The sequence below is a fragment of the Hemitrygon akajei genome, chromosome 21 (assembly GCF_048418815.1).
Source record: "Hemitrygon akajei chromosome 21, sHemAka1.3, whole genome shotgun sequence".
Taxonomy (NCBI): Eukaryota; Metazoa; Chordata; class Chondrichthyes; order Myliobatiformes; family Dasyatidae; genus Hemitrygon; species Hemitrygon akajei.
In genome coordinates, this window is record NC_133144.1 from 46201969 (window position 1) to 46228759 (window position 26791).

At 40.5% G+C, this 26791-nt stretch overlaps 2 protein-coding genes across 8 annotated transcripts in view; one reads left to right on the top strand and one right to left on the bottom strand.

The window, feature by feature from the left end:
• macroh2a2 (macroH2A.2 histone) overlaps window positions 1-22524 on the top strand; it is a 44469-nt gene extending 21945 nt beyond the window's left edge. Inside the window, exons 8-10 of one of the 2 annotated variants that reach the window (XM_073025336.1) lie at window positions 11777-11951; window positions 20222-20263; window positions 22078-22524. In XM_073025336.1, coding sequence (XP_072881437.1) covers window positions 11777-11951; window positions 20222-20263; window positions 22078-22243 — 383 coding nt within the window. In that variant the 3' untranslated portion in view covers window positions 22244-22524. The remainder of the gene's footprint in view (window positions 1-11776; window positions 11952-20221; window positions 20264-22077) is intronic. The other variant, XM_073025337.1, reaches the window with a different exon arrangement.
• Window positions 22525-23743: 1219 nt separating this feature from the next.
• gbf1 (golgi brefeldin A resistant guanine nucleotide exchange factor 1) overlaps window positions 23744-26791 on the bottom strand; it is a 266769-nt gene continuing 263721 nt past the window's right edge. For all 6 annotated transcript variants that reach the window (XM_073025342.1, XM_073025339.1, XM_073025341.1 and 3 more), the window contains one exon: window positions 23744-25220. In XM_073025342.1, coding sequence (XP_072881443.1) covers window positions 24955-25220 — 266 coding nt within the window. In that variant the 3' untranslated portion in view covers window positions 23744-24954. The remainder of the gene's footprint in view (window positions 25221-26791) is intronic.

Below are 26791 nucleotides of genomic sequence, written 5' to 3' on the forward strand. Positions count from 1 at the left end.
ATGGATGTCCACGTGGTCTTCAGTAAATTATTTAACAAGGAGCCGCTCAATAAACTAGACCCGAAGATTAAGTCATGGGTTCTATGGTGATTTGGATTAAAAATTTCATTTGTCCATAGATGGCAGAAGTTAGTGAGGTGCTTTTCCGATTGGATGTCCATGACTAGTGTTTTCAGTGAGGATCAAGTGCTACAATCACTAACGTATATAAATGACTTGGATATAGATATAGTTCGTCTGATTAGTATATTTGCAGATCACATGGATTGTAAAGAAAGTCATCAATGGCAGAGGAGGATATACATCCTTTGAAAATTTGGGTATAGCTATAGCAAGTAGTTTAATCCAAGCAGGTGTGAGGTAAACATAGAAAATCTACAGCACAATACAGGCTCTTTGGCCCACAAGGTTGTGCCAAACATGTCCCTACCCTAGAAATTACTAGGCCCTCTATTTTTCTAAGCTCCATGTACCTATCCAAAAGTCTCTTAAAAGACCCTATCGTATCCGCCTCCACCACCTTTGCCAGCAGCCCATTCCACGCACTCACCACTTTCTGAGTAAAAAACTTAACCCTGACATCTCCTCTATACCTACTCCCCGGCACCTTATACCTGTGTCCTCTTGTGGCAACCATTTCAGCCCTGGGGAAAAAGCCTCTGACTATCCACATGATCAACGCCTCTCAACATCTTATACACCTCTATCAGGTCACCTCTCATCCTCCGTCGCTCCAAGGAGAAAAGGCCAAGTTTACTCAACCTATCCTCTTAAGACATGCTCCCCAATCCAGGCAACATCTTTGTAAATCTCCTCTGCACCCTTTCTTTGGCTTCCACATCCTTCCTTGTAGTGAGGTGACCAAAACTGAGCACAGTACTCCAAGTGGGGTCTGACCAGGATCCTATATAGCTGCAACATTACCTCTTGGCTCCTAAATTAAATTCCACGATTGATGAAGGCCAATATACCGTGCGCTTTCTTAACCACTGAGTCAACCTGCGCCGCTGCTTTGAGCATCCTGTGGACTCGGACCCCAAAATCCCTCTGATCCTCCACACTGCCAGGAGTCTTACCATTAATACTATATTCTGCCATCATATTTGAGCTACCAAAAAGAACCACTTCACATTTATCTGTGTTGAACTCTATCTGCCACTTCTCAGCCCAGTTTTGCATCCTATCAATGTCTCGCTGTAACCTCTGACAGCCCTCCACACTATCCACAACACTTCCAACCTTTGTGTCATCAGCAAATTTACTAACCCATCCCTCCACTTCCTCATCCAGGTCATTTATAAAAATCATGAAGAGTAAGGGTCCCAGAACAGAACAGGCACTCCACTGGTGACCGACCTCCATGCAGAATATAACCCGTCTACAACCACTCTTTGCCTTCTGTAGGCAAGCCAGTCCTCGATCCACAAAGTAAAGTTCCCTTGGATCCCATGACTCCTTACTTTCTCAATAAGCCTTGCATGGAGTACCTTATCAAATGCCTTGCTGAATTCCATATACACTACAGCTACTGCTCTTCCTTCATCAATATGTTTAGTCACATCCTCAAAGAATTCAATCAGGCTCGTAAGGCACGACCTGACCTTGACAAAGCTGTGCTGACTATTCCTAACCATATTATACCTCTCCAAATGTTCATAAATCCTGCCTCTCAGTATCTTCTCCATCAACTCTCCAACCACAGGTAAGACTCACTGGTCTATAATTTCCTGGTCTATTTCTACTCCTTTTCTTGAATAAAGGAACAACATTCGCAACCCTCCAATCCTCTGGAACCTCTCCCGTCCTTATTGATGATGCAAAGATCATCACCAGAGGCTCAGCAATCTCCTTCCTCACCTCCCGCAGTTGCCTGGGGTACATCTCATCCGGGTCCGGGAACTTATCCAACTTGATGCTTTCCAAAAGCTCTAGCACATCCTCTTTCTTTATGTCTATGTGCTCAAGCTTTTCAATCTGTTGCAAGTCATCACTATTATCACCAAGGGCCTTTTCCATAGTGAATACTGAAGTAAAGTATTCATTAAGTACCTCTGCTATTTCCTCCAGTTCCATACACACTTTCCCACTGTCACATTTGATAGGTCCTATTCTTTCATGTTTAATCCTCCTGCTCTTCACATGCTTGTAAAATGCCTTGGGGTTTTCCTTAATCCTGCCCGCCAAGGCCTTCTCATGGCCCCTTCTGTCTCTCCTAATTTCCTTCTTAGGCTCTTTCCTGTTGGCCTTATAATCTTCTAGATCTCTAACATTACCTAGCTCCCTGAACCTTTTGTAAGCTTTTCTTCTTGACCAGATTTATTACAGCCTTTGTACACCATGGTTCCTGCACACCATCATAACTTCCCTGTCTCATTGGAACGTACCTTTGCAGAACTTCACACAAATATTCCCTCAACATTTGCCACATTCTTCCGTACTTTTCCTTGAGAACATCTGTTTCCTTTTTTTCTCTTTTTTATGTAATTTATTTTTTTATTGAAGTTCATCATCAAACAAACATTTCCATAAGATGTATTTCAGACATTGTACATATATATCATATCATATATATCACAAATCTCCACAAATTATTTATCTGAGGTATACACTTATAGAAAAGAGTGGAAAGAAAAAACAAGCAAAAGGAAAGAACTATGTACAAGTAGGGAGAACATCTGTTTCCAATTTAAGCTTCCAGTTTCCTGCCTGATAGCCTCATAATTCCCCTTACTCCAATTAAATGCTTTTCTAACTTGTCTGTTCCTATCTCTCTCCAAAGCTATGGTAAAGGAGATAGAATTATGATCACTATCTCCAAAATGCTCCCCCACTGAGAGATCTGACACCTGACCAGGTTCATTTCCCAATACCAAATTAAGTACAGCCTTTCCTCTTGTACACTTATCTACATATTGTGTCAAGAAACCTTCCTGAACACACCTAACAAACTCCACCCCATCTAAATCCCTTGCTCTAGAGAGATGCCAGTCTATATTTGGGGAAATTAAAATCTCCCATCATGACAACTCTGTTGTTACACCTTTCCAGGATCTGTTCCCCTATCTGCTCCTCGATATCCCTGTTACTATTGGGCAGCCTATAGAAAACACCCAGTAAAGTTATTGACCCCTTCCTGTTCTTAATCTCCACCCACAGAGACTCCGTAGACAATCCCTCCATGACGTCCACCTTTTCTGCAGCCATGACACTATCTCTGTTCAGCAGTGCCACACCCCCCACCTCTTTTGCCTCCATCCCTGCCCTTTCTGTAATATCTAAAGCCTGGCACTTGAAGTAACCATTCCTGTCCCTGAGCCATCCACGTCTCTGTAATGGCCACCACATCATATTTCCAAGTACTGATCCACGCTCGAAGCTCATCTGCTTTGTTCACAACATCCTTGCGTTAAAATAGATACATCTCAAATCTTCGGTCTGCGTGCGTCCCTTCTCTATCACCTGCCTATCCTCCCTCACATGCTGTCTCCTATCTCCTATCTTTTTGAAAGCCAGATACCTCTTCCCCAGTCTCTTCAGTTTGGCACCTGAGAACATTTCTATCACATACAAACCTTTGATTTCTGTCCACACAAGCAGTCCTCTATTGACCTTTATCTTCCTTCACCTCACCATCTGCTCTAACACTCTGGTTTCCCTCCCCCTGCAAATCTAGTTTAACCCCCCCCCCACCAAGCAGCACTAGCTAACCTGCCGGCAAGGATGTTAGTCCCATTGGAACAGGTCCCACCTTCCCTGGAACAAGGCCCAATTGTCCAGAAACATGAAGCCCTCCCTCCTGCACCATCTCCTTAGCCACACATTTAGCTGCATTATCTTCCTATTTCTAGCCTCAGTAGCACGTGGCAGTAGGAGCAATCCTGAAATTGTAACCCTGGAGGTCCTGTCCTTCAATTTTGCACCTAACTCCCTAAACTCTCTTTGCAGGACCTCCTCCTTCTTCCTATCCACGTCATTGGTCCCTACATGGACCGCGACATCTGGCTGCACACCCTCTGTCCTGAGAATACCGAGAACTTGATCTGAGATATTGCGGACCATGGCACCAAGGAGGCAACAGACCATCCAAGATTCTCGATCTCTCTCACATAACCTCTTATCTGTCCCCCTAACTGTCGAATCCCCTATCAGTACTGCTCTCCTCTTCTCCCTCCTTCCCTTCTGAGCTGAGGGTCCAGTCTTGGTGCCAGAGACACGATCACTACAACTTGTCCCTGATAGGTCATCCCCACCAACAGTATCCAAAACGGTATACATATTGTTGGTGGGAACGGCCACAGGGGTGCTCTGCTCTTTCTGTCTATTCCCCTTCTCTCTCCTGACAGTCACCCAGCTACCTGCCTCCTGATTTTTAGGGGTGACTATCTCCCTGAAACTCCTGTCTATTTCTGCTTTTGCCTCACGAATAAACCGAAGTTCATCCAGCTCCAGTTCCCTAACTCGGTTTGTCAGGAGCTGCAGCTGGATGCACCTTTTACAGGTGTAGTCATCAGGGACAATTGTGCTCACCCTGACTTCCCACATCCTGCATACGGAGCACTCGACTGCCTTAACTGCTGCTTCCATTATCTACTCCTAAGTTAATAAGGTAATAAATGTTGACAGGGCAAATGCAAGGGGAAAATACAATGGGTTCCAGTTAGTTGGTCCAACAGTTAAACAGAGTAGCTGTTTTGGACAACTCCAAATAACAAAAACTAAATCAAAAAAATTGCTGGGATTTTATTTTATTTGCCACTTAATTGGGGCTGGAGACTGTTTCTAACTAGTGACAGTTGTGTACAACTTCATGGTCATTAGACACTACACTGTGCTTAGAGTGGTTAATTTTTTAATAGTGTCAGTTGCATGTGTTTGTGTTCAGGAAGCTATGATTTTTATCACTGATAGTTGGCTAGAAATAAACAGTAAGACAATACAGAACTGTTTTGCTCACCAGGAGTTTCAAGAATTCAGAATGGGAAATGCCAAGAGTGAAAATGAAAACATTTCACTACAAGTTAGGAATTACAAAGATATCGATAACCATCTTGAACATTACAAATGAAAATAAAGATTTGAAGGATGTAATCGTCTAATGCATTGTAGGAAGGCAGTCCATTATCTGCACAAGGTGCTTGTGCTGATTTTGTTTGTTTACTCAAAAGAACACAGTAGGTAACTATTAGCAACTAATGCAGTTTTACATTAATTACTGGATCCTTTTTAATTATTTCCATGAAACTTTGGCTAATTAGGGCAGCTACTTAATTGGGCCAAAATGTACTGGTCATGATGGATTCCAGTTAAATGGGACATATGTTGTATGGTAAAAGGCAAGAATCATGGGATCATAGCTTTCAGAAAGTGTGCAATGTAGTTGCCTATGTTGATCAGGGTTGACCATATGGATATTGCATCCTAACTGTCTATACAAGCCAGTACCCAAACCAGGGCAGTAAGATATGGAGAACAAGTTAAGTGTTGCCCATGCAGCAAACTCTTTCTCTCCCCCCCCCCCCCATGCGCAGCTGGTGAATCCAAAGCAATGGGCCAGGGACCAGATGCAGTTTTGTACCAGCAGCTGTTGCGTGAGTTGCTGGTCGGTTTTGAACTCAATGTAGGACTGTCTTGGAGACTCCAGCTCCAGATTTTTTCCTCGGGGTTTGCTCCCGAAGACGTCCCCATGAGTGGTTATGGCTGCGAGCAAGCGGAGGTTTGATCAGAGTTTTCCTTCCAGGTGAGATTCCAAACACGGTTGAAGAACCCCATCTGTCAGAAGAAAGTGTCAACAGAAGTCATGACAATGCATATTGACATACTTGCTTTCATCAGAGGGTATTGAGTTTAAAAAGTTGGCAAGATGTGCTGCAGCTGGAGTATCGTATACAGTAAAAAGAAGGCGGAGGCATTGGAGAGGGTGCAGAAGAGATTCATCAGAATGTTGTCTAGAGAGTACAATTGGCCCTCCTTATCCGCGGGGGACTGGTTAGAGGGTACCCTGCGGCGGGGGAAGCAACAGTGGCCACGCCTCTGGCACAGAGTCTGACCCTGTGGCTCTGAAGGGTAGGGAAAGGAGGAGGATGGCAGCAGTGATAGGGGACTCTATAGTTAGGGAGTCTGACAGGCGATTCTGTGGATGCAGGAGAGAAACATGAATGGTAGTTTGCCTCCCAAGTGCCGGGGTCCAGGATGTTTCTGATCACGTCCACGATATCTTGAAGTGGGAAGGAGAACAACCAGGGGTTGTGGTACATATTGATGATATAGGTAGGAAAAGAGAGGAAGTCCTGGAAACAGACTACTGGGAGTTAAGAACGAAGTTGAGAAGCAGGACCTCAAAGGTAGTAATCTCGGGATAACTGCCTGTGCCGTGCAATAGTAAGTATAGGAATAGAATGAGGTGGCGGATAAATGCATGGCTCAGAAATTGGAGCAGAGGGCAGGGATTCAGATTCCTGGATCATTGGGACTTCTTTTGGGGCAGGTGTGACCTGTACAAAAAGGACGGGTTGCACTTCAATCCCAGAGGATCCAATATCCTGGCATGGAAGTTTGCAAAGGCTGTTGGGGAGAATTTAAGCTAGGATTGCTGGGGCGTGGGGACCAAACTGAAGAGATGGAGGAAGAGGTGGTTGGCTTGCAAATAGAGAAAGCTTGGAGACAGTGCAAAAGGGAGGATAGACAGCTGATCGAGAAGGGCCGTGCTCAGACCAATGGTTTGAGATGTGTCTATTTTAATGCAAGGAGTATTATGATCAAAGCGGATGAGCTTAGAGCGTGGATCAGTACTTAGAACTATGATGTTGTGGCCATTACAGAGACTTGGATGGCTCAGGGGCAGGAATGGTTACTTCGAGTGCCAGGCTTTAGATATTTCAGAAAGGACAGGGAAAGAGGCAAAAGAGGTGGCAGCGTGGCACTGTTGATCAGAGATTGTGTCACGGCTACAGAAAAGGAGGAAGTAATGAAAGGATTGTCTACAGTGTGTGTGGAAGTTAGGAACAGGAAGGGGTCAGTAACTTTACTGGGTGTTTTTTTTTAATAGACCACTCAATAGTTACAGACATCGAGGAGCAGGTAGGGAGTCTGATTCTGGAAAGGTATAATAATAATATAATAAGGGTTGTTGTGGGAGATTTTTAATTTCCCAAATATTGAATGGCATCTCCCTAGAGCAAAGGGTTTAGATGGGATGGAGCTTGTTAGGTGTGTTCAGGAAGGTATTGGGAAATTAACCTGGTCAAGTGTCAGATCTCTCAGTGGGAGAGCATATTGGAAATGGTGATTACAATTCTATCTCCTTAATCATAGCATTGGAGAGGGATAGGAACAGACAAGTTTGGAAAGCATTTAATTGGAGTAAGGGGAATTATGAGGCTATCAGGCAGGAGCTTGGAAGCATAAATTGGAAACAGATCTTCTCGGAAACGTACGGAAGAAATGTGGCAAATATTCAGGGGATATTTGCGTGGAGTTCTGCATAGGTACGTTCCAATGAGACAGGAAAAGGATGGTAAGGAACAGGAACTGTGGTGTACAAAGGCTGTTGTAAATCTAGTCAAGAAGAAAAGAAGAGCTTACGAAAGGTTTTATAAAAAAAAACTAAGTAATGAGAGAGATCTAAAAGATTATAAGGCTAGCAGGAAGGAGCTTAAGAATGAAATTCGGAGAGCCAGAAGGGGCCATGAGAAGGCCTTGGCAGACAGGATTACGGAAAACCCCAAGGCATTCTACAAGTATGTGAAGAGCAAGAGGATAACATACGAGAGAATAGGACCAATCAAGTGTGACAGGTGAAAAGTATGTTTCGAACCGGAGGAGGCAGCAGAGGTACTTCATGAATACTTTGCTTCAGTATTCACTATGGAAAAGGTCCTTGGTGATTATAGGGATGACTTGCAGCAGACTGAAAAGCTTGAGCATGTAGATGAAGGAAGAGGATGCACTGGAGCTTTTGGAAAGCATCAAGTTGGATAAGTCACCGGAACTGGGTGAGATGTACCCCAGGCTCCTATGGGAGGCCAGGGAGGAGACTGCTGAGCCTCTGGTGATGATCTTTGCATCATCAATGGGGATGGGAGAGGTTCTGGAGGATTGGAGGGTTGTGGATCTTGTTCCCTTATTCAAGAAAGGGAGTAGAGATAGCCTAGGAAATTATAGACCAGTCAATCTTAGTTCAATGCTTGGTTAGTTGATGGAGAAGATCCTGAGAGGCAGGATTTATGAACATTTGGAGAGGTATAATATGATTAGGAATAGTCAACATGGTTTTGTGAAAGATAGGTCATGCCTTACGAGCCTGATTGAATTTTTTGACTAAATACATTGATGAAGATAAAGCAGTAGATGTAGTGTATATGGATTTCAGCAAGGCATTTGATAAGATACCTCATGCCAGTCTTATTGAGAAAGTAAGGAGGCATGGGATCCAAGGGGACATTGCTTTGTGGGTCCAGAAGGCAAAGAGTGGTTGTAGACTGGGCATATTCTGCATGGAGTTTGGTGATCAGTGGTGTGCCTTGGGGATCTGTTCTGGGACCCCTACTTTGTGATGTTTATAAATGACCTGGATGAGGATGTGGTGGACAGTGTGGAGAGCTGTCACGGGGTGAGGGGGGGGAGACATCGATAGGATGCAAAACTGGGCTGAGAAGTGGCAGATGGAGTTCAACCCAGATAAGTGTGAGGTGGTTCATTTTGGTAGGTCAAATATGATGGCAGAATATTGTATTAATGGTAAGACTTGGCAGTGTGGAGGATTAGAGTGATCTTAGGGTCCAAGTCCATAGGACACTCAAAGCTGCTGCGCAGATTGACTCTGTGGTTAAGAAGGCATATGGTGCATTGGCCGTCATCAATGGTGCGATTGCGTTTGAGAGCCGAGAGATTATGTTGCAGCTATGTAGGACCCTGGTCAGACCCCACTTGCAGTACTGTGCCCAGTTCTGGTCACCTCACTACAGGAAGGATGTGGAAACCATAGAAAGGGTGCAGAGGAGATTTACAAGGATGTTGACTGGATTGGGGAGTATGCCATATGAGAAAGGGTTGAGTAAACTCTGCCTTTTCTCCTTGGAGCGACAAAGGATGAGAGGTGACCTGATAAAGGTTTATAAGATGATGAGAGGCATTGATCGTGTGGATAGTCAGAGACTTTTTCCCATGGCTGAGATGGCTAGCACGAGAAGGCACAGTTTTAAGGTGCTTGGAAGTAGGTACAGAGGAGATGTGAGGGGTAAGTTTACGCAGAGAGTGGTGAGTGCAGGAATGGGGTGGAGGCAGATACGATAGGATCTTTTAAGAGACTCCTGGATAGGTACATGGAACTTAGAAAAATAGAGGGCTATGGGCAACCCTAGGTAATTTCTACGGTAAGGACATGTTCGGCACAGCTTTGGTGCTGTAGGTTTTCTATGTTTTTAAAATCTAGCCTTTGTACTTGCATCAGTATATTGGGCCTGGGATAAATCTTCAGAGATATTGACACCTGGGAACTTGAAATTGCTCATCCTTTCCACTGCTGATCCATCAATGAGGACTGATATTCTATGACCTGTGGATTTTAGTGGCACTGAGCAACATTCATTGAGGCAGCTTACCTTGCTCTTGGGCACTGGTATGGTCACCCATTAGAAACAGGTGGGAACCTCCCAACAGCAACAGTGAGAGATTGACAATGTCCTTGAAGACTCCCACCAATTGGATGGCGCATTTTTGAGCCCTACCAGGTGCAACATCAGGGCCTGATTTCGTGTGAGGGTTCACCTTCTTGAAAGATGTTCTAACATCGACAGAGAGCAAAGGGTCACCAGATACTGCAGGAATTTGCTCTGGTGTAATTTTATTCTCCCTTTCAAAGTATGAGTAAAAGGCATTGCGCTCACCTAGAAATGAAGTATCACAGATATTCATGATCTTAGGTTTCACTTAGAAAGTTAAGGGCTGCAAACCCTGCCAGAATATACATGCATACAATTCTGTTGCCAACCTCTATTGGAATTGTGTTTTGCTCTTAAAATAACCTTTCATAGGTTGTTCCAGAACAAATAGTAGGATCAGTAGTCTTGAATGCCACCTGATTTAGCCCTCAACAGATTATGAATCTCCTGGTTCATCCATGGCTTTTGGTTTAGGTATGTCTGATATCAGTGACAACTGTAGCGTATTGATTCAGATTCAAAGATGAATCCCTGAATCTTGCCCAGTCCTCCAACTGAAACCAGTCCTGTGCACCCTCCTCCACCTCCCTTAACCATACCTTTTCGGTGCTCAGCACTGTGGCTGCGGTATTTTGTCTCTGCCTACATGCTGGGAGTAGAAGTACTGCCGGGTGATCGGATTGCCTAAAGTATGGGCGTGGGATGGTACTGTAAGCTTTCCTGATCATGGTATAACAGTAGACAAGTGTGTTAGCTCCTCTAGTTCTACAGGTAAAATGTTGCTAGCTTAGAGACTTATTCAAGGGGTATGGAGAAAAAGCAGGTGCAGGCTCGAAGGGCCGAATGGCCTACTCCTGCACCTATTTTCTATGTTTCAAGCTGACCTGGTTGAAATCCCCTATGATGATAGGGAAGATGTCAGGGTGTGCCGTTTCATGCCTATGGATTACGGTGCTCAGCTCCTCCAGTGCCTGCCTGACATTGGGCTAAGGTTGAATGTCCACTACTACCAGAGTGATGGTGGAAAGCTCCCTCAACAGGTTAAAAAGAAGACATTTGACTTCTAGATTTTCTTGGTCGTGTGATCAGGACTGAGACAGAATTCTCCTTGATCTTCATCACAGGTGCTGCGATAATTAGTCTCTGCCTGTATGCTGGGAGTCGAAGTACAGCCAAGTGTGGGCAGCTGTGCACTATGAGGAGTTGATCATAAACCATACTTCAACTCTACCTTTTAAGAATTGGCTGACATGCCTTTATAGAAACATAGAAAACCTATAGCACAAAACAGGCCCTTCGGCCCACAAAGTTGTGTCAAACATGTTCCTACTATAGAAATTACTAGGGTTACTCATAGCCCTCTATTTACTAAACTCCATGTACCTATCCAAAAGTCTTTTAAAGGACCTTATCGTATCTATCTCCACCACCATTGCTGGCAGCCCATTCCATGCACTCACCACTCTCTGCATTTAAAAAAAAACTTAACCCTGATATCTCCTCTGTACCTACTCTCAAACACCTTAAACCTCTTGCCCTCTTGTGGCAGCCATTTCAGCCCTGGGAAAAAGCCTCTGACTTTTTGGTGAATGTTGGAATGTAGCACTGTGTCCAAAATAGTGGGCGACAGCCTTGCTTCTATATAGTAAAGTGCACAGCAATGCCTGATGCCCCTCTGGTACTGCAATGTTGCTCTTGGGATCTTCCGTTTTATTTTCCAGAGACTTTATGTTTGCCAGTAGGATAGTCAGGGGTGGATGTCTAAAGCAGCTGCATTTCAACCGTACCTGTACCCCAGAGCACTGTCTGTGGTCCATCAATTATAAGTATTGGTAGATTTTTTTAACATCTTAAAAATGATGCTGCTTATGGATTTCAACTGTAACAGTCCTAAATGTAAGTATTTGATGATTTCCCATCTGAACTGCACACTCAGGGTTGATACTTGCGCCGTCTTTAACTGGAACAGGGAAAGTGACTCGGGTTATGTTTTCAGAACTTAAGGAATTGAAGCTGGAGTAGATCGTGTGACCCTTTAAGGAAGTTGGAATGCTGCCTTGCCAGCAATTTCGAGATTGTTGAGTTCATAAGTATTAAATTCTTTGTTTCTATTACAGCTGTTTTGGGCCAGGCTCCTGGACTGCCAGCCAAATTCATCATTCACTGTAATATCCCACAATGGGGAATGGATAAATGTGAAGAACAACTGGAAAAAACTGTGAAGAATTGTTTGACCTTAGCAGATGAAAAGAAACTGAAATCAATTGCTTTCCCATCCATTGTCAGCAGCAGGTATTGTATTTTCAGTCTTAAAGTAGAGGTATGTTCACTTGATTGGAACATGCACTGGTATTTTGAATGAATTTGACTTTGTTCTTTTAAAAGAAAAATATGGCACTATCCAATTGAGAAAGATTATTATGATCATTTACTATGAATTTCCATTGACATAAGTTACAGAATTTGATGTGCCATTTATTGGTTTTAATTTCCCAGGATACTGTTGGTTCAGAAAATGCAAGATGTAGGTTTCTGCTTAAGCTGGTATTGAAGAGGGAAATTTTGAAATGAAACTCCAAATCCCTCATTTTAGACAAAAGACTGTCGGATTATTTGAAGCATTTCTCTCTCCTTTGGAGACATTTTAAAGAAAATCTAAAGACTAGCGATTATAAAAGATTCTATTTAATTATGCCTTAAAGTTCTTAAGCAATCAGCACCAGAGGTCATTTGTTTGGTGATGCAGTTCTAGGTTTGATAAGAGCTCTGATGCTTTTGGCTTCTTTTCAGGAGCTGCAATCAGCGTGGCACCAATATTTTTAAAAAAAAAAGGGGGGGTGGGCGGAATGGTCATTGTGTGAGTGGGCCTCTGGCTTGGGCAAGTACAACCAAAGGTTCTAACTAAGTTTCTAGTAAGTATTTTTTGTTTCTGTTAGAACATAACTAGTGTGCTGAGAATGGGTCCAGAGGTAGTGGTATGTTCTTCGTGTGACATGTGAGAGCTCTGGGAGACTTCTAGTCTCGAAGATAACTACATTTGCATGAAGTGTATCAAGCTGCAGCTCCTTAGAGACTATTAAGGAATTGCAGTTACAGCTGAATGACCTTCAGAAGATGTGAGAAAATAAAGAGTTGATAGATTGGAGCTACAGCGAGGTAATCGCCTCTATATTGCAGGAGGCAGTTATTTGAGTGACTGTCAAGAGAGGGAAAGGGAATAGGCAGCCAGTGCAGAGTACCCCTGTGGCTGTTCTTCCTCAATAAATATACTGTTTTGGATACTGTTTGGGGTGGGGGAGATGTAGTGACCAGAAGTCTGGCTCTGTGGCTCAGAGAGGAAAGTAGGGACAAAGAGCAGTGCTGAAGTGGTAGAAGATTCCATAGAGGAGCAGAAAGCAGATTTTGTCTGTTTCACGTCCACAATCAGATGTCATGTTGCCACCCAGGTGCCATGCTCAGGGATGCCTCAGATCGGGTCCACGGCATTCTAAAGGGGAGGGTGAAAAACTGGAAGCCAACAAGCCATGTAAGCAGAAATAGGCCATTCAGCCCATTGAGTTTGCTCTGCCACTTCATGGCTGACCCATTTGTCTCTTAACATCATTCTCCTACCTTCTTCCTACAACATATCACACCATGACTAATCAAGAACCTACCAACCTCTGCCTTAAATAATTCCGCCTCATCTAAATAAAACTCCCTCTACTCCAAAGCTGTGCCTTCTAGTCCTATACTCCTCCACTGTATGACATATTCACTCCATCTAGACCTTTCAACATTCAGTTGGTTTCAATGAAGTCCTTCCTTATTCAAGAATTGGCCCAGAGCATTCAAATACTTCTCGTATGTTAACCCTTTCATTCCTGGAATCTTTCTTGTGAACCTCGGAATGCTTTCCAGTGTCGGCATGTACTTGCAGTACCGTGAGCAGTTTTTGACTCCCTATCCAAGTAAGGCCTTGCCAGTACCTCATAATGCATATCTTTGCTTTTATATTCTAGTCCTCTCAAAATAAATGCTAACATTGTAATTGCCTTCCTCACCAGTGACTCAACCTGCATGTTAACCTTTAGGGAATCCCTTTGCACCTTGGAATGTTTGAATTTTCTCCCCATTTAGAAAATAGTCTATGCTTTTATTCCTTCTACTAAAGTACACAACCATACATTTCCCACACTATTCCATTTGCCACTTTACCCATTCTCTTAATCATTTCAAGTTCTTCTGCAGCCTCCCTGCTCCTACATCTATCTTCGTATTATCTGCAAACTTGGCCACAAAGCCATCAGTTCCGTCATCCAAATATTGATAATACAATGTAACAAAAGAGGTGTACCCAACACCGATCCCCGCGGAACACCACTAGTTACGGGCAGCCAATCAAAAAAGCCCCCCCCCCCCCCTCCCTTTATTCCCACTTCTGCCTGCTGCCAATCAACCAATGCTCTCCCCGTGTTAGTTTCTTTCCTGTAATCTTGCTAGGCAGCTTCATGTGCGGCACCTTGTTAAAAGGCTTTCTCCCTGTAGCTCTAATCTTTCATTTCCTCAGTTTCCTGTATGAGCATCAAACTGCACTCCAGTTCCTTAACACTTATCAGATGTACTTGTCAGGAAGACGAAATCTTCCAGAGTTTTCATATCTTGCTTAACAAACACACACAGTATACAGAATAAGGTAGATGATCTTGTAGCATAGTTAGAAATTGCCAGGTATGATGTGGGCGTCACTGGGTGGTGGCTGAAAGAAGAGCATAGTTAGGAGCTTAACATCCAAGGATACACATTGCATCAAAAGCACAGGCAGGCAAGTAGAGGGCGTGGGGTGGCTATGTTGGTAAAAATGAAAGCAAATCCTTAGAAAGAGGAAACAGGAATAGACGATGTGGAATACTTATGGGTAAAGTTAAGAAACTGCAAGGGTAAAAAGACCCTGATGGGAGTTCAGGAGCCCCTGAACAGTAGCCAGAATGTGGGCAATAGCAAAGGCATGTAAAAGGAGCAATGTTAAGGTAATCATGGGGGATTTCAGTGTGCAGGTAGATGGGGGAAATCAGGTTGGTGCTTGATCACAAGATAGGGAATTTGTAGAATGCCAATGAGATGGCTTTTTAGAATAGCTTATGGTTGAGCCCACTCGGGGAAATGGAATTCTGGATTGGGTGTTATGTAATGAACCAGATTTGATTAGTGAGCTTAAGGTAAAGGAACCCTTAAGAGGTGGTGATCATGATAGAATTCATCTTTCAGTTTAAGAGGGAGAATACAAGTATCAATAATACAGTGGAGTGTAAAGGGAATTACAGAGGCATGAGAGAGGAGCTGGCCAAAGTTGATTGGAAGGGGACACTAGCAGGGATGACAGCAGAACAGCAATGACCAGTGTTTCTAGGAGCAATTCAAAAGATGCAGGAAAGTTTTATCCCAGAAATGAAGTATTATTCTAAAGGGAGAATGAGATAAACATGGCTGAAAATGGAAGTGAAAGACAGCATAAAAGCAAATCAGAGAGCATATAATACAGCAAAAATTAGTGGGAAGGTAGACAGATGAGAAGCTCTTTTTTAAAAAAAAAACAGAAGGCAATTAAAAATCCATAAAGAGAAAAGATTAAATATGAAAGTAAGCTAGCTAATATTGTAAAAGATGATGAAAGTTATTTTCAGATATATAAAGAGTAAAAGTGGATGTTGGGCTGCTGGAAAATAACTGTAGAAGTACTAATGGGGGGACAGAAATGGCAAACGAGCTTAAATATTTTGTGTTGGTCGTCACTGTGGAAGACTACAGCAGAATGTCAGATGTGTCAGATATGCAAGTGTGTCAGGGGAAGAAGTGAGTGCTGTTGATATTACTAAGAAGGTGCTTGGGGATCTGAAAAGTCAGATGGTAGAGTTCCTGGACTGGATGACTACACCCCAGCTCTCTCAAAGAGGTAGCTGAAGAGGTTGTGGAGGCATGGTTTAAGAATAACTAGATTCTGGCATGGTTCCAGCAGACTGGAAAATTGAAAATGTAACTCCAAGCTTTGTGAAGGGAGGGAGGCAGAGGAAAGGAAATTATAATCCAGCTAGCCTGACTGCAGTGGTTGAAAAAAATGTTGGAGTCATATTATTAAAGATGAGATTCAGGGTACGTGGAGGCATATGATAAAATAGGCCAAAGTAAGTGTGGTTTTCTAATGAGGAAATCTTGCCTTACAAATGTTAGAATTCTTGAGGAAATAACAGGCGGGATAGATGGAGTCAGTGGATGTTGTTCATTTGGATTTTGACAACGTGCCGCACATGAAGCTGCTTAACAAGAGGCCTTTGGTATTGCAAGACAGCTAGCTGACTGGCAGGGGGCAAAGAGTGGAAGTAAATGAGGTATATTCTGGTTGGTTCTTGATGACTAGTGGTGTTCCACAAGGATCGGTCTTGAGGCTGCTTCTTTTCCCATCAGATGTGAATAATTTGGATGGAGGAATTGATGGCTTTGGTGGCCAAGTTTGCAGACAATACGAAGATCGGTGGAGGGGTGGGTAGTGCTGAGGCAGCAGAGGATCTGCAGAAGGACTTGGGCAGATAGGGAATGGGCAAAGAGATGGCAGATGGAATATAGTGTAGAGAAGTGCATAGTCATGCACTTAGGCAGAATGAATAAAGCATAATTAAGTAATAAAGATTGAAAGGGTTAACATGAGGAATTTGCTGTGTCTAGGCCTGTACTTGCTGGAGTTTAGAACTATGGGGTGGGGGCGTGTTCTCAATGAAAGCCATCAAATATTGAAAGGCCGAGATAGAATGGATGTGGAGAGGGTGTTTCCTATAGTGGGGCAGTCTAGGACCAGAGGACAGAGCCTCAGAATTGAGAGATGTCAGTTTATAACAGAGATGAGAAATTTATTTAGCCAGAGGGTGGTGAGTCTGTGGAAATCATTGCCACAGACTGCTGTTCATGCTTGGTCATTGGGTATATTTAAGGTGGAGGTTAATAGGTTCTTGAGTAATCTGCTTCAAATGTTATGGGAAGAAGGCAGGAGAATGGTGCCGAGAGGGAAAATTAATCAGAATCAGGTTTATTATCACCAGCATGTGTTGTGAAATTTGTTAGCAGCAGCAGCAGTTCAATGCAATTCATAATATAGAAGAAATAAATAAAAAAAATGAGTAAATCAATTACAGTATACATATATTGAATGGATTAAAAATCGAGCAAAAACTGAAATGATGTATATTTTTAAAAAGTGAGGAGTGTCCAAAGCTCCAATGTCCATTTAGGAATTGGATGGCAGAGGGGAAGAAGCAGTTCCTGAATAGCTGAGTGTGTGTCTTTGGGCTTCTGTACCTCCTACCTGGTGATAACTGAGAAAACAGCCATAATAGAATGGTGGAGCAGACTCGATGGGCTGAATGGCCTAATTTGCTCTTTTGTCTTATGGTCTATTTTAATAAGTGAACAATTTTAACACAGACTTTAAAATAACAATGCATGTACAACCAGGTCAGCTGTATGCGTGCAGGATAAATATAGTGCAGGTTAGTGATAATATCCACTGTGGTTTTCTTTAAAACGGCTCCATGGGATATTTTATCTCCACTTTAAATGACATAAATATTGAATAAACAATATCAGCTTTGCTTTAGTTTTGCTGTATTGGAGTGCCAATTTTTGTGCTGCTGTCCCTGGAGTGGGACTCGACAAGTGCTATTAATTAAGCTTCTACTGATGAGTATTGTAATGTAAATGCTTCCAGAGAAAAGTACCCTACCCTTTATTTTGGCCCATGGTTACTGCTGGTTGCAGAATTCATTACTTTTCCTATTAGTTGATAGCCAACTGAAAAAAAACCTACATACACTGTGGACAAGTGGCCCCTGCGGAGGGGAGGGGTCTTGTCAAAGCTAACACTACAGCTTCCTCTTGAAATTGTCAAAATGGGAAAAGATTGAGTGTACTTCAATCAGAATTTCCAAATTGGCAACCTTCAACACGTTTGTTGGGTGAGGTAACAAATCTATCAAAATCCTTGTTATTATTAAATTAACGAAGTTCATGGCAGTGACTGTGCTGTTCTACAATACACTCAGTTCTGATTTTAGGTATTCTTTTCTCCAAACTGAATTTTAATTTTATTTTCATGCATCAAGTATATAGAACATCAATAAAGTAGCAGATAGAATTGCTAGATTGACACAATTGTTCTTTTAAATAAATGCCATCTGAGTGGATCAAGACTTTTTTAAAAAAGCATCCAGTGCTTGAGAGAGGCCTCTTCGAGGAAGATTCACCGGAAGGTCCTGATGTTTAAGCCAAGGATTGTGACCAACACTATTTGTTGTTTTTTAACTTGGTATCATCTGAAAAATGAATGGGTTAGTGAAAATGAGAGCAACGCTTTCAGCTAAGCTTTGATTTAAACAAATGAGTCCACACATGAAGTTAATTGATGCAAGATCATGGAATCTGCCAGTCTTCGCAGAAATCATATATTCATGGAGTAAGATCATAACACTACCGAGGAGATCCACTAGTTTGCTGCACTTTTCAAGTGATGGACAGTTGATCTGAGGATGAATGTTACATTGAGGCTTGAAGTACTGTAGTGCAAACTAAACAAGTAATTTCAACGTTTGGAGGTGTCTTGTGGACTGCTGTACAACCTTTAATTACCGTACTTAGGACTTTCAGAATAGTGGTTATTAGGTTACCACAGTAACCTGTTGTGGTTTTCTAAAATGATGTTTTAAAGATTGTGTGCTACAAGGCCTTTAGATGTAGCAAGTTTCATCTGAGAATTTGTAAACTGATCATAATAGTCCAAAATTCCATGGATTATTTGAATATACTTAATGCTTGCATGCATTTAAAAATGAGGTTGCTGCACGTCTGAAAGGGCAGCAAAATCAACAAATTTATTACCAGTATACTGCAGATAAAATATTTGTGGTGTCTCTTTATAATTCTAAATTTTTTAATTGTTTAACAGTTACTCATTTTGGTACTACTGATGAAATTGAATACATCATCCTTTAATGTTTTTTTGGTCCTTGATTACTAGAAAAGGGGCTGTAAACCAGCTGTACAGCCAAGCAAGGACTAGTAATTTTGTAAGGAAAGACCAAATAAAATGTAGCTCCTTGTTCCTAAATTCATGCCATTCAATTTAAATCCAGTCTATTTAAGTCGAAAGCTGACCTGTAACTGAATCGCATACGTACAGAGCAAGCCTTCAGAGTTGGGGTACAAATTGGCATGAGTAGATGCTAGAAGAGTTTAACAAATGCTGTTGAGGTAGGTCATAAACAGTATCTGAAATGGGAAGAATAGTTCGAGGGGGAATTGCAGAGCTTCAAGCCGCAGTGGGCTAAAGATACAAGAGTAATTGGCGATTTAAAGCAAATGCCTGTGCTGTACAACATAATTCATGGTTCACTTACAGCACATGGGTTATTTCTGACTGGCTAGACTTTGTGAACACAATGACTCTGCAGTCACTGCTGCCCTGCTAATATTTAACAGCAGCAAACAAGTCTCTAAAGCTGGCGCTTATCATTAGGATGCTGTGAATGGCAACCCCTGCCCCAAAAGTGGTTTGACACAGTATATTACTGGTTGTCAAAACTTTAAATTTGTTATTCCAAGACATGAACGAGCACCAGATAACGTTAATTTTCACATCAAACTTAACATTTCCTCTAGTTGTTCTCTTTTGAAATGCCTGGAGTTACTGAACCCATTCTGCTCATTGATGCATTTCCTAGAGGGATTGCAGGGAAACTCCAGGAAATTAGGTTTTTGCCACTGGGCCTCATGAATCAATCTAATATCTGAGCGCAGGTGGAATTATAGTGGGGAAAACTGGAAATTCTATGTAATTGCATTGCTCTCAAAAATGATCCCGATTGTCAGTTTAGCCCTCCCTGCAAAAGTTGTCTTCACCACTGGTTAATGAGATGGGGGTAATTAAACTGCCTTTATTCAAATCATTAATTTGTAAGACTTTATGATTAGAATTAGGAAAATGGGAGGCATTACTAAATAACCATACATGTACAGTAAAATAATGGTGAAGTAGTTATAAAGAGATTTCATCTTCCTCTAGATAGATTTCATTAAGATAAATAAGGCAGTAAGAAATTTGTGAAGGACCTTTTAATTGCAAATGTTTGCTACAACATTAATATCTAGCAAATACAGTTCTTTTGCTTTACAGCCATTTAATATTGTCAGGTTGGTTTCAGCTTAAAGTTTAAACAGCTTTAGTGTTCCCTGTCTGCCCAACGTCCCACAGGTTTAATTGATGACCAATGATAATGAGGATGACCTGCTGTTTAAAGAACATCACTAGGCCATCAGCTGCAATTTAAATACTCACGTCGATCTCAGCAGTGAGATGGAAATAAGTTTGTGCAAAGCATAAACACTAACAAAAGGCCTTTCTTTTGCTTTAATTCTGTGCAAGCTTCACAGTGGAAGCTGTGCATTAAAAGATCACCCCAGAGTGCGGGGGGAAGTCTCCTCGTAAAATTAATAATAAACTCTTTTGTCTTTTGGGATTGATTTTCCATGTCATTGGACAGGACCAGCTCTCAAGCTTCAGGTCGGTCTCCAAACCAATCAAGGTAGGACGTTCAAATGCTTCTGCTATGGTGGTCATCACTTTTAACATTTTCCTTTACCTTGAAGATTGTTGTTAGTAAGGGTGAGTTGCCGTATTTAGTGCCTTGAAAGACACCACCTTTGGTATCCAACAGTTCCTTTACCTTGTTCTAACTCTAATTAGTTAGAATATTCCTGGTCCCTCAAACAAACTTGATGAATAAACATAACCATTGATTTTTTTTACATAAAACAATGGCTGAGAATGAACATTTCCAAAATTTTAATCTCATTGTAGTCTTGAAATATATATAGGAAAAAGAAAAAACATGACCAGCACAGAAATTATGACTTGTACTTTTATTTTAGATGCCTCTGATCAGCTAGAGTGGAAAAGTTCAAATACATTATTGCAGATGAAAAATAGGAAAATAGTAGTTTTAGTTGTTACACATTTATACAGTGTTAATTGGAGTAGTTAATGAAAAGCTGAATTTAGGGGCAAAGAGAGCAGCCCCTCACTTTTCCAAAATGTGTGGCATTTTACATGTGGAGCTGAACCTCAATATTCTGGACTGTGCACAACAGGAAACCAAGCTGGCCTCCAGCTCAAAATGGATTACATAAATGCCTAGAGGTATTTAAATACATAAGCTTTTGTGTAAGTGTTGCTCCCAAAGGGAGCACAAGAAGTGAAGGATCAAATGCGTGATCAGAATATTTCCATTTGATCTCTGCTCATCTCAGTTGAAACTATCACATCAACCGTTGGAATAGAAAACCTACACTGTCAACATTCATGGAACCTGTACAGCTGCACTGGAAGTAATTTACAATGTTCAGACTGAAGATTTATTGGTAATAACTTTGTTAATCTCATGAACAAATAGAAGACTGAACAGTTGTGAACTATGAAGAGGAACACTTCACTAGTTTGGAATTGATAATTTTGATGAATTTAGTTCTTCTCTTGTGCTGACTCTACTAAAGGTCATTGCTGGCACAAAACTTTCCCAGGAGCCTTGTTTGTGGAGAAGTAAGGGACAAAAAAGATGGAGCCCCTATGAGAATTTAAATTTAGTTTTTATTACTATGTATTGCAATAAACTGCTATAACAAATTTCACAACATGTGATATTAAATCTGATTCTGACACCGGGTGCAGCCAGCAACATTCAACTGTAGCATAACAATCCTAGAAATTTTTTATTGAGAAAAAAGTTGATCTATATGCCACCAGCAAGTATATCTTGATTTTTAAAACTTGATGGAAAAAAATCCATGCCAGAAATAAGAATTTTGCTCTTAAAAGTTTACTATGGAGGAGAACCACAGCGTAGTATGCTAGTTCTTGGAACTTATAAACAGGGAAAAGTTAGGTTTGAATTGTTACTTTCATCTGTTTCAAATATTTACCTACTTTTCGCTTTAAAGTTTCAGGAGTCTCCTAACATTCTCTGGAAAGCAAAGTAAATGTCTAGCCCCTCTTATTCCTTTGTGACCATTTAAAATTGTCAGATTCACAGCAGCAAAAACCTTACTTAAAAAATGCTGTGCATTTTTCCTTCCCCTGCTGCTATCCTTCAGGGTAACTCTTTATAGCTGCCCATCCCTTGTTGAATAGGTAGCTTTCTTCAGAACTGTGCTTTACATAAAGATCTAAAATTGTACATTGTATTGCAACTAGTCTAATCATTGCTAGCTGTGAGCAACTGTGAAGCAATACAAGATTGTCTTTTGCAGCTCATTGGTACATAATTAACAGTGATGTGAAAAAGCAGCATCATTAATGAAGTATTATTAGTGAAGTAATGATTAATCTTCTTTTTACCTTCAGAAATTGCTTCCCGAAGCACATTGCCGCGCAGCTCATCCTCAAGGCCATCTCCAATTATTTTATTAATACAGCATCATCATCATTGAAGAACATCTTTTTTGTCCTATTTGACAGTGAAAGTATTGGTATCTATGTGCAGGAAATGGCAAAACTTGACATAAAGTAACCTTTTTTTTAAATGACAAGCTGGAAATTTTAAACAGCATTTTGTCCAACAATGCAGAAAAGTGTGCGTGTGAGTGTGTGTTTAAAAAGTAAGAGAAGGTGCAAAGTATGAGTTCTGTGATCACAAACATGGTCTGAAGTTTGAAGTGTAAACTTTTGATTACATTTTTATAGCACTCCTCCCAAATCGGGAAAATGTTTTGAAATTTACTTGTGAAAAAAAATCAGTAAACAACCTTGATACTGTGCATCTTTTACAGTTCTTTTGTGATTTTACTAAAATTTTAAAAGTTTAGATTTTTAAAAGAAAATTGTGACATTTAACTGTCTAGTGGAAAATATATCAGGCTAGAAGATTTTGACTTCATGAAATTGTGGTTTTAAATATTTGTTTTGTTAAGCTAGTACATTTGGTTTCACATTCCAGTATGTAATGAAACAACAGTCAGGCTGCATTATGTCTCCTAATATCATTTGCTGTAGTTTGTTAGTGTTGACAGCTTTTTTTTAAATAATAAAACTTTTAAAAAAAAATCGATGTGTTTCTGATGTTACAATGACACTAAGATAAAAGAATCCTTGAAAATGGTGGATGAAGATGAGAGGCTTCCTGTCCAATGTACATTCTATTTAGAAGCACATTATTCTCTCTGTCTCAGCTAAGGTTTGGTGGCAACAATTTGAGGCATAAAATTTGATATGAAATGTGAATAAATATACACATGTACATTTCCAGCTTTACCCAAGTTGCAATTGTTTCACTGCTGCACTGATGTGAATTCGACACTGACTTTGACCTTCCTGTTAGCATATGGATCTCTCCCCTCCCACCTGCCCCAATAGGATAATTACCTCAAGCAAGATGTAAGTGGCTAAAAGAATCGGGCGAGTGGCTGGGCACAAAACAAGTTGAAAGAACAAATAATATGGGAATGTTTTACAGGAAGCTGGCATAGACCTGGTGGGCTGAAAGGCCATCTTCAGTCAATATACTTCAGCGAAATTAATCATGAAAGAACAAAATAAAGCAACTTCACTGTTCCTGAGTTGCAGAAAAGTCTTTTTCTATTGATCAGTGTCAAAAAAATCCAAATTAAATCCACTGATTTATTGTTAAACAATAGAACATGCAAAAAGTTGAATACTTTTTACAGGCACTGTACTTCTCCCTTTTCAGCTGAAAAATACCAATTAGTGTAATCAGGACTGCTATAATGCCTTATCAAAAAAAGTGTTTGAAGCAAGATAATAAAATAAAGTATACATTAATTATCTCAAAAGTTTATTGTAGGATAGACATCACCGAATTGAACTGCAGAGTACAAACCTATCCTTTGTGACCTTCCTGGCCCAGACCTCTTCAGGGGAAAAATATTTAACCATAATACCTTGTGTATAATTTAATACTCTAAAAATAGAGCTTCAATAATGAATGAAACGATGTATACAGTTCTCAGCAACTGCTAACAGCACCTACTTAAATCAACAAACCAGAGCTAAATTCTTTACATTTTTGATATTTATTACTGTAAAAAGTACATTTAAATTTTCTTTTTACCATTATTTTATATACATTACTGTCTGCTATCCCTCTCCCATCCAATGAATGTGGGACAGATCATTTAAGTTTTACCATAACTACAGTAAGTCTTGCTGATATTTTCCACACATCACCATTAAATTAAAATCATTGTGAAATGTACAAAATCTGGAACAAAGACTTTAAATATAGATTCTGTTGGTCTCAAATTGCACAAGGTTTGGCCTTTCATGCCTATCAAGTGTTGGGTCATTTACAGATAATCCAGGCTTAATGGAAAGCAAACAGGACAGGATTGTAAAGCAAGGCTCAACATATCCACCAGCATTTTTATATTACAATTTCACATCTCTAAATATAATGATACAAGTGAAAATCTTAACTATAAATTGATTTATATTTATACATTGTTAATGTTTTACAGTAAGCTCCCATTTACTGTGAAGAATATAAACATTTCAGGACAATGGAAATACAAACCAAAAATAGAGAAAATCACTAGTCTGTGATGAAAATCAAGTTGATAATTGTACATTCGACATGGGAAAGAAAATAAGTTACTCAAATGATGCTATTATGTAACCTGGTTTTGAAAGGCTGGAACACTTCGATTATCTCATTTTTTGGGTCCTGCTACAGGGTATTTTTTTAAAAATATGTATTACTAACAAAATCATGTATTAATTCTTTTGAATTATGCAACCTGAGTATCAGGGTCCTGTTGTAGCCCTTCACATTGTCACTTCTGAAAATTATTTAAGCAGATCAGTTACATTAAGGGCTACTATATAGATGACTTAAAATGTTAGTTTGCAGCCAAAAGGAAAACAAATGAATTCTCATGTTCATTATAACATGGCACCCAGCAGTTTAGAAATATTGATAACAGCAGACAGGGAATAAAATTTTGCAGTGTACCACAGACAGGTTTTGCATTTGTGGCTGTTCAAATGATACTTGGTGCTCAATATGGCTAATGCTCCAAACAAGAAACTCCTGCTATAATGCTACTTTGCAATGGTGGATGCCTGGTTTCTTCGCTACACATTGCACACTGTCAGTGACTGGTTTGAAGGATGAGAAATTGTAAAACAAAACTGGACTAATATAAGTAATGTGTCATAATGTAAAGTACATGTTAAGTAAAGTGATTACTTTCCAAGCTAGAACAACTAATTCACCTCAGATGCTGTAGATGTGTTTGCAGGACGAGGTGGGGACAACAATGGTACAGGAGATGTAGCTTCAATTAAAGCTGGATTAAGTATGATAGGTAGAGTCATAGGTGGAACACCAACTTGAAGTGATGAAGTTAGAGGGTGCAGAATTAAAGGAGACTGGGGGACTGATTGATTGACATCTGGCCCAACACTCATCTTCACTGGTGTAGACACTGGAGTAAGGCTGGGAGTCCCTCCAACATGTACATTTTCAGAATCTGAGGACAAGAAAAATAAAAGTTCACTTTACTGAGAATTTTTTTTTAAAAGTTAAAAACAATGCACCTGGAAAGTGATTATATTTAGTGGTAACCCTGCATAAACCGAATTTTGAATCCTGAAGATGCTGATTATTCATTATGAATGGCATGCCAGGAACTAGCATTGTAGATAGTCCTAATGTGAAGGCACAAAAATGGGATGTGTTTGGCGGTAGTAGGAGGTGCAGTATTGGACACATAAAATTCCACTGCTATTTGATATGATAATTTAGGTTTCCAAATTAATCAACAATGTAAACCGAAATATGTTTTACTGGACCTTGCATAACGTCAATGTAATGACAACCAGTACTATTATAGAGGTGTAAGTGAGTTTATCAGAAAATGTCTTTTTACTAAGGGCTTATTTTTTTTAATAACAGTCATAAGCAACTACTTTTAAAAAGTGCATATACTATTTAGTAAATTAATTTATTGCAGATTAGCCAGTTTTATCAAATATGCCAAAAATGCTTGATTTTAAGTCCTCCATACAGCACAAATTGGATCATCTGTTTATACTGGAGCCAGTTTTGTGGGTTTCAAGTGCCATCTTTTAAAATCAGTACAGAAAATCACAATCTTAATTTGTGACAGAAAAATTGCTTTTGCTTGAAATTCCCCTCTTGCATTGCCTGGATGACTAACCAAATTGCACTGTAACAAAATCTGCTCATGTCCCAGCCGGCTATTTGACCATAAATTATCTTGCACTCCACATTTAGCATGAGATGGGCTGGTTTTCTCCCTCATCTTTATTCCAAAATGTATGTTTGTTTCGCCTTAACAGAACAATCCTGTTAGTGGGATTGTAGTTACTAATTTGACAATACATAAAACCTATAAATGTACATATCATCTGTCAAAAATTGTACAAAGTATTGTGTTGGCATATTATGTTGAAGTTGTATAATACATTGTTGAGGCCTAATTTGAAGTATTGTGTGCATTTCTAGTCACCTACCTACAGGAACGATAATGCAGAAAATTAACAAGGATGTTGCCGGGACTTGAGGATTTGAACTATAGGAAAAGATTGAATTGGTTATAACTTTATTCCCTGGGGTGTAGGAGAATGAGTGGAGACTTGACAGGGGTATACAAAATTATGAGGGGCAGAAATCGGGTAATTGCAAGCTTTTTCTATTGAGAATAGGTGAGACTAGAATTAGAGGTCATGGTGCGTTAAGGGTGAAAGTTGAAATGTTTAAGAGAAATATCTTCGGTCAGCAAGTGGTGTGTGTGGTTGGAGCTGCTAGCAGAAGTGGTGCACATGGGTTTAATTTCAACATTTAAGATAAGTATATGGATGGGCAGAATATGTAGGGCTATGGTCCAGGTGTAGGTTGATGGAACTGGGCCAAATAATAGCTCAGCACTGATCAGATGGGCTGAAGGGCATGTTTCTGTGCTGTAGTACATAATTCTACATTGATGTTAACATAGATAACTTAACTTTATACTGACTACCAAAAGGAGGTTATGTGTTCTAGGTTTTAAATCCTACACTGTATTGTGCGAATTAAAAT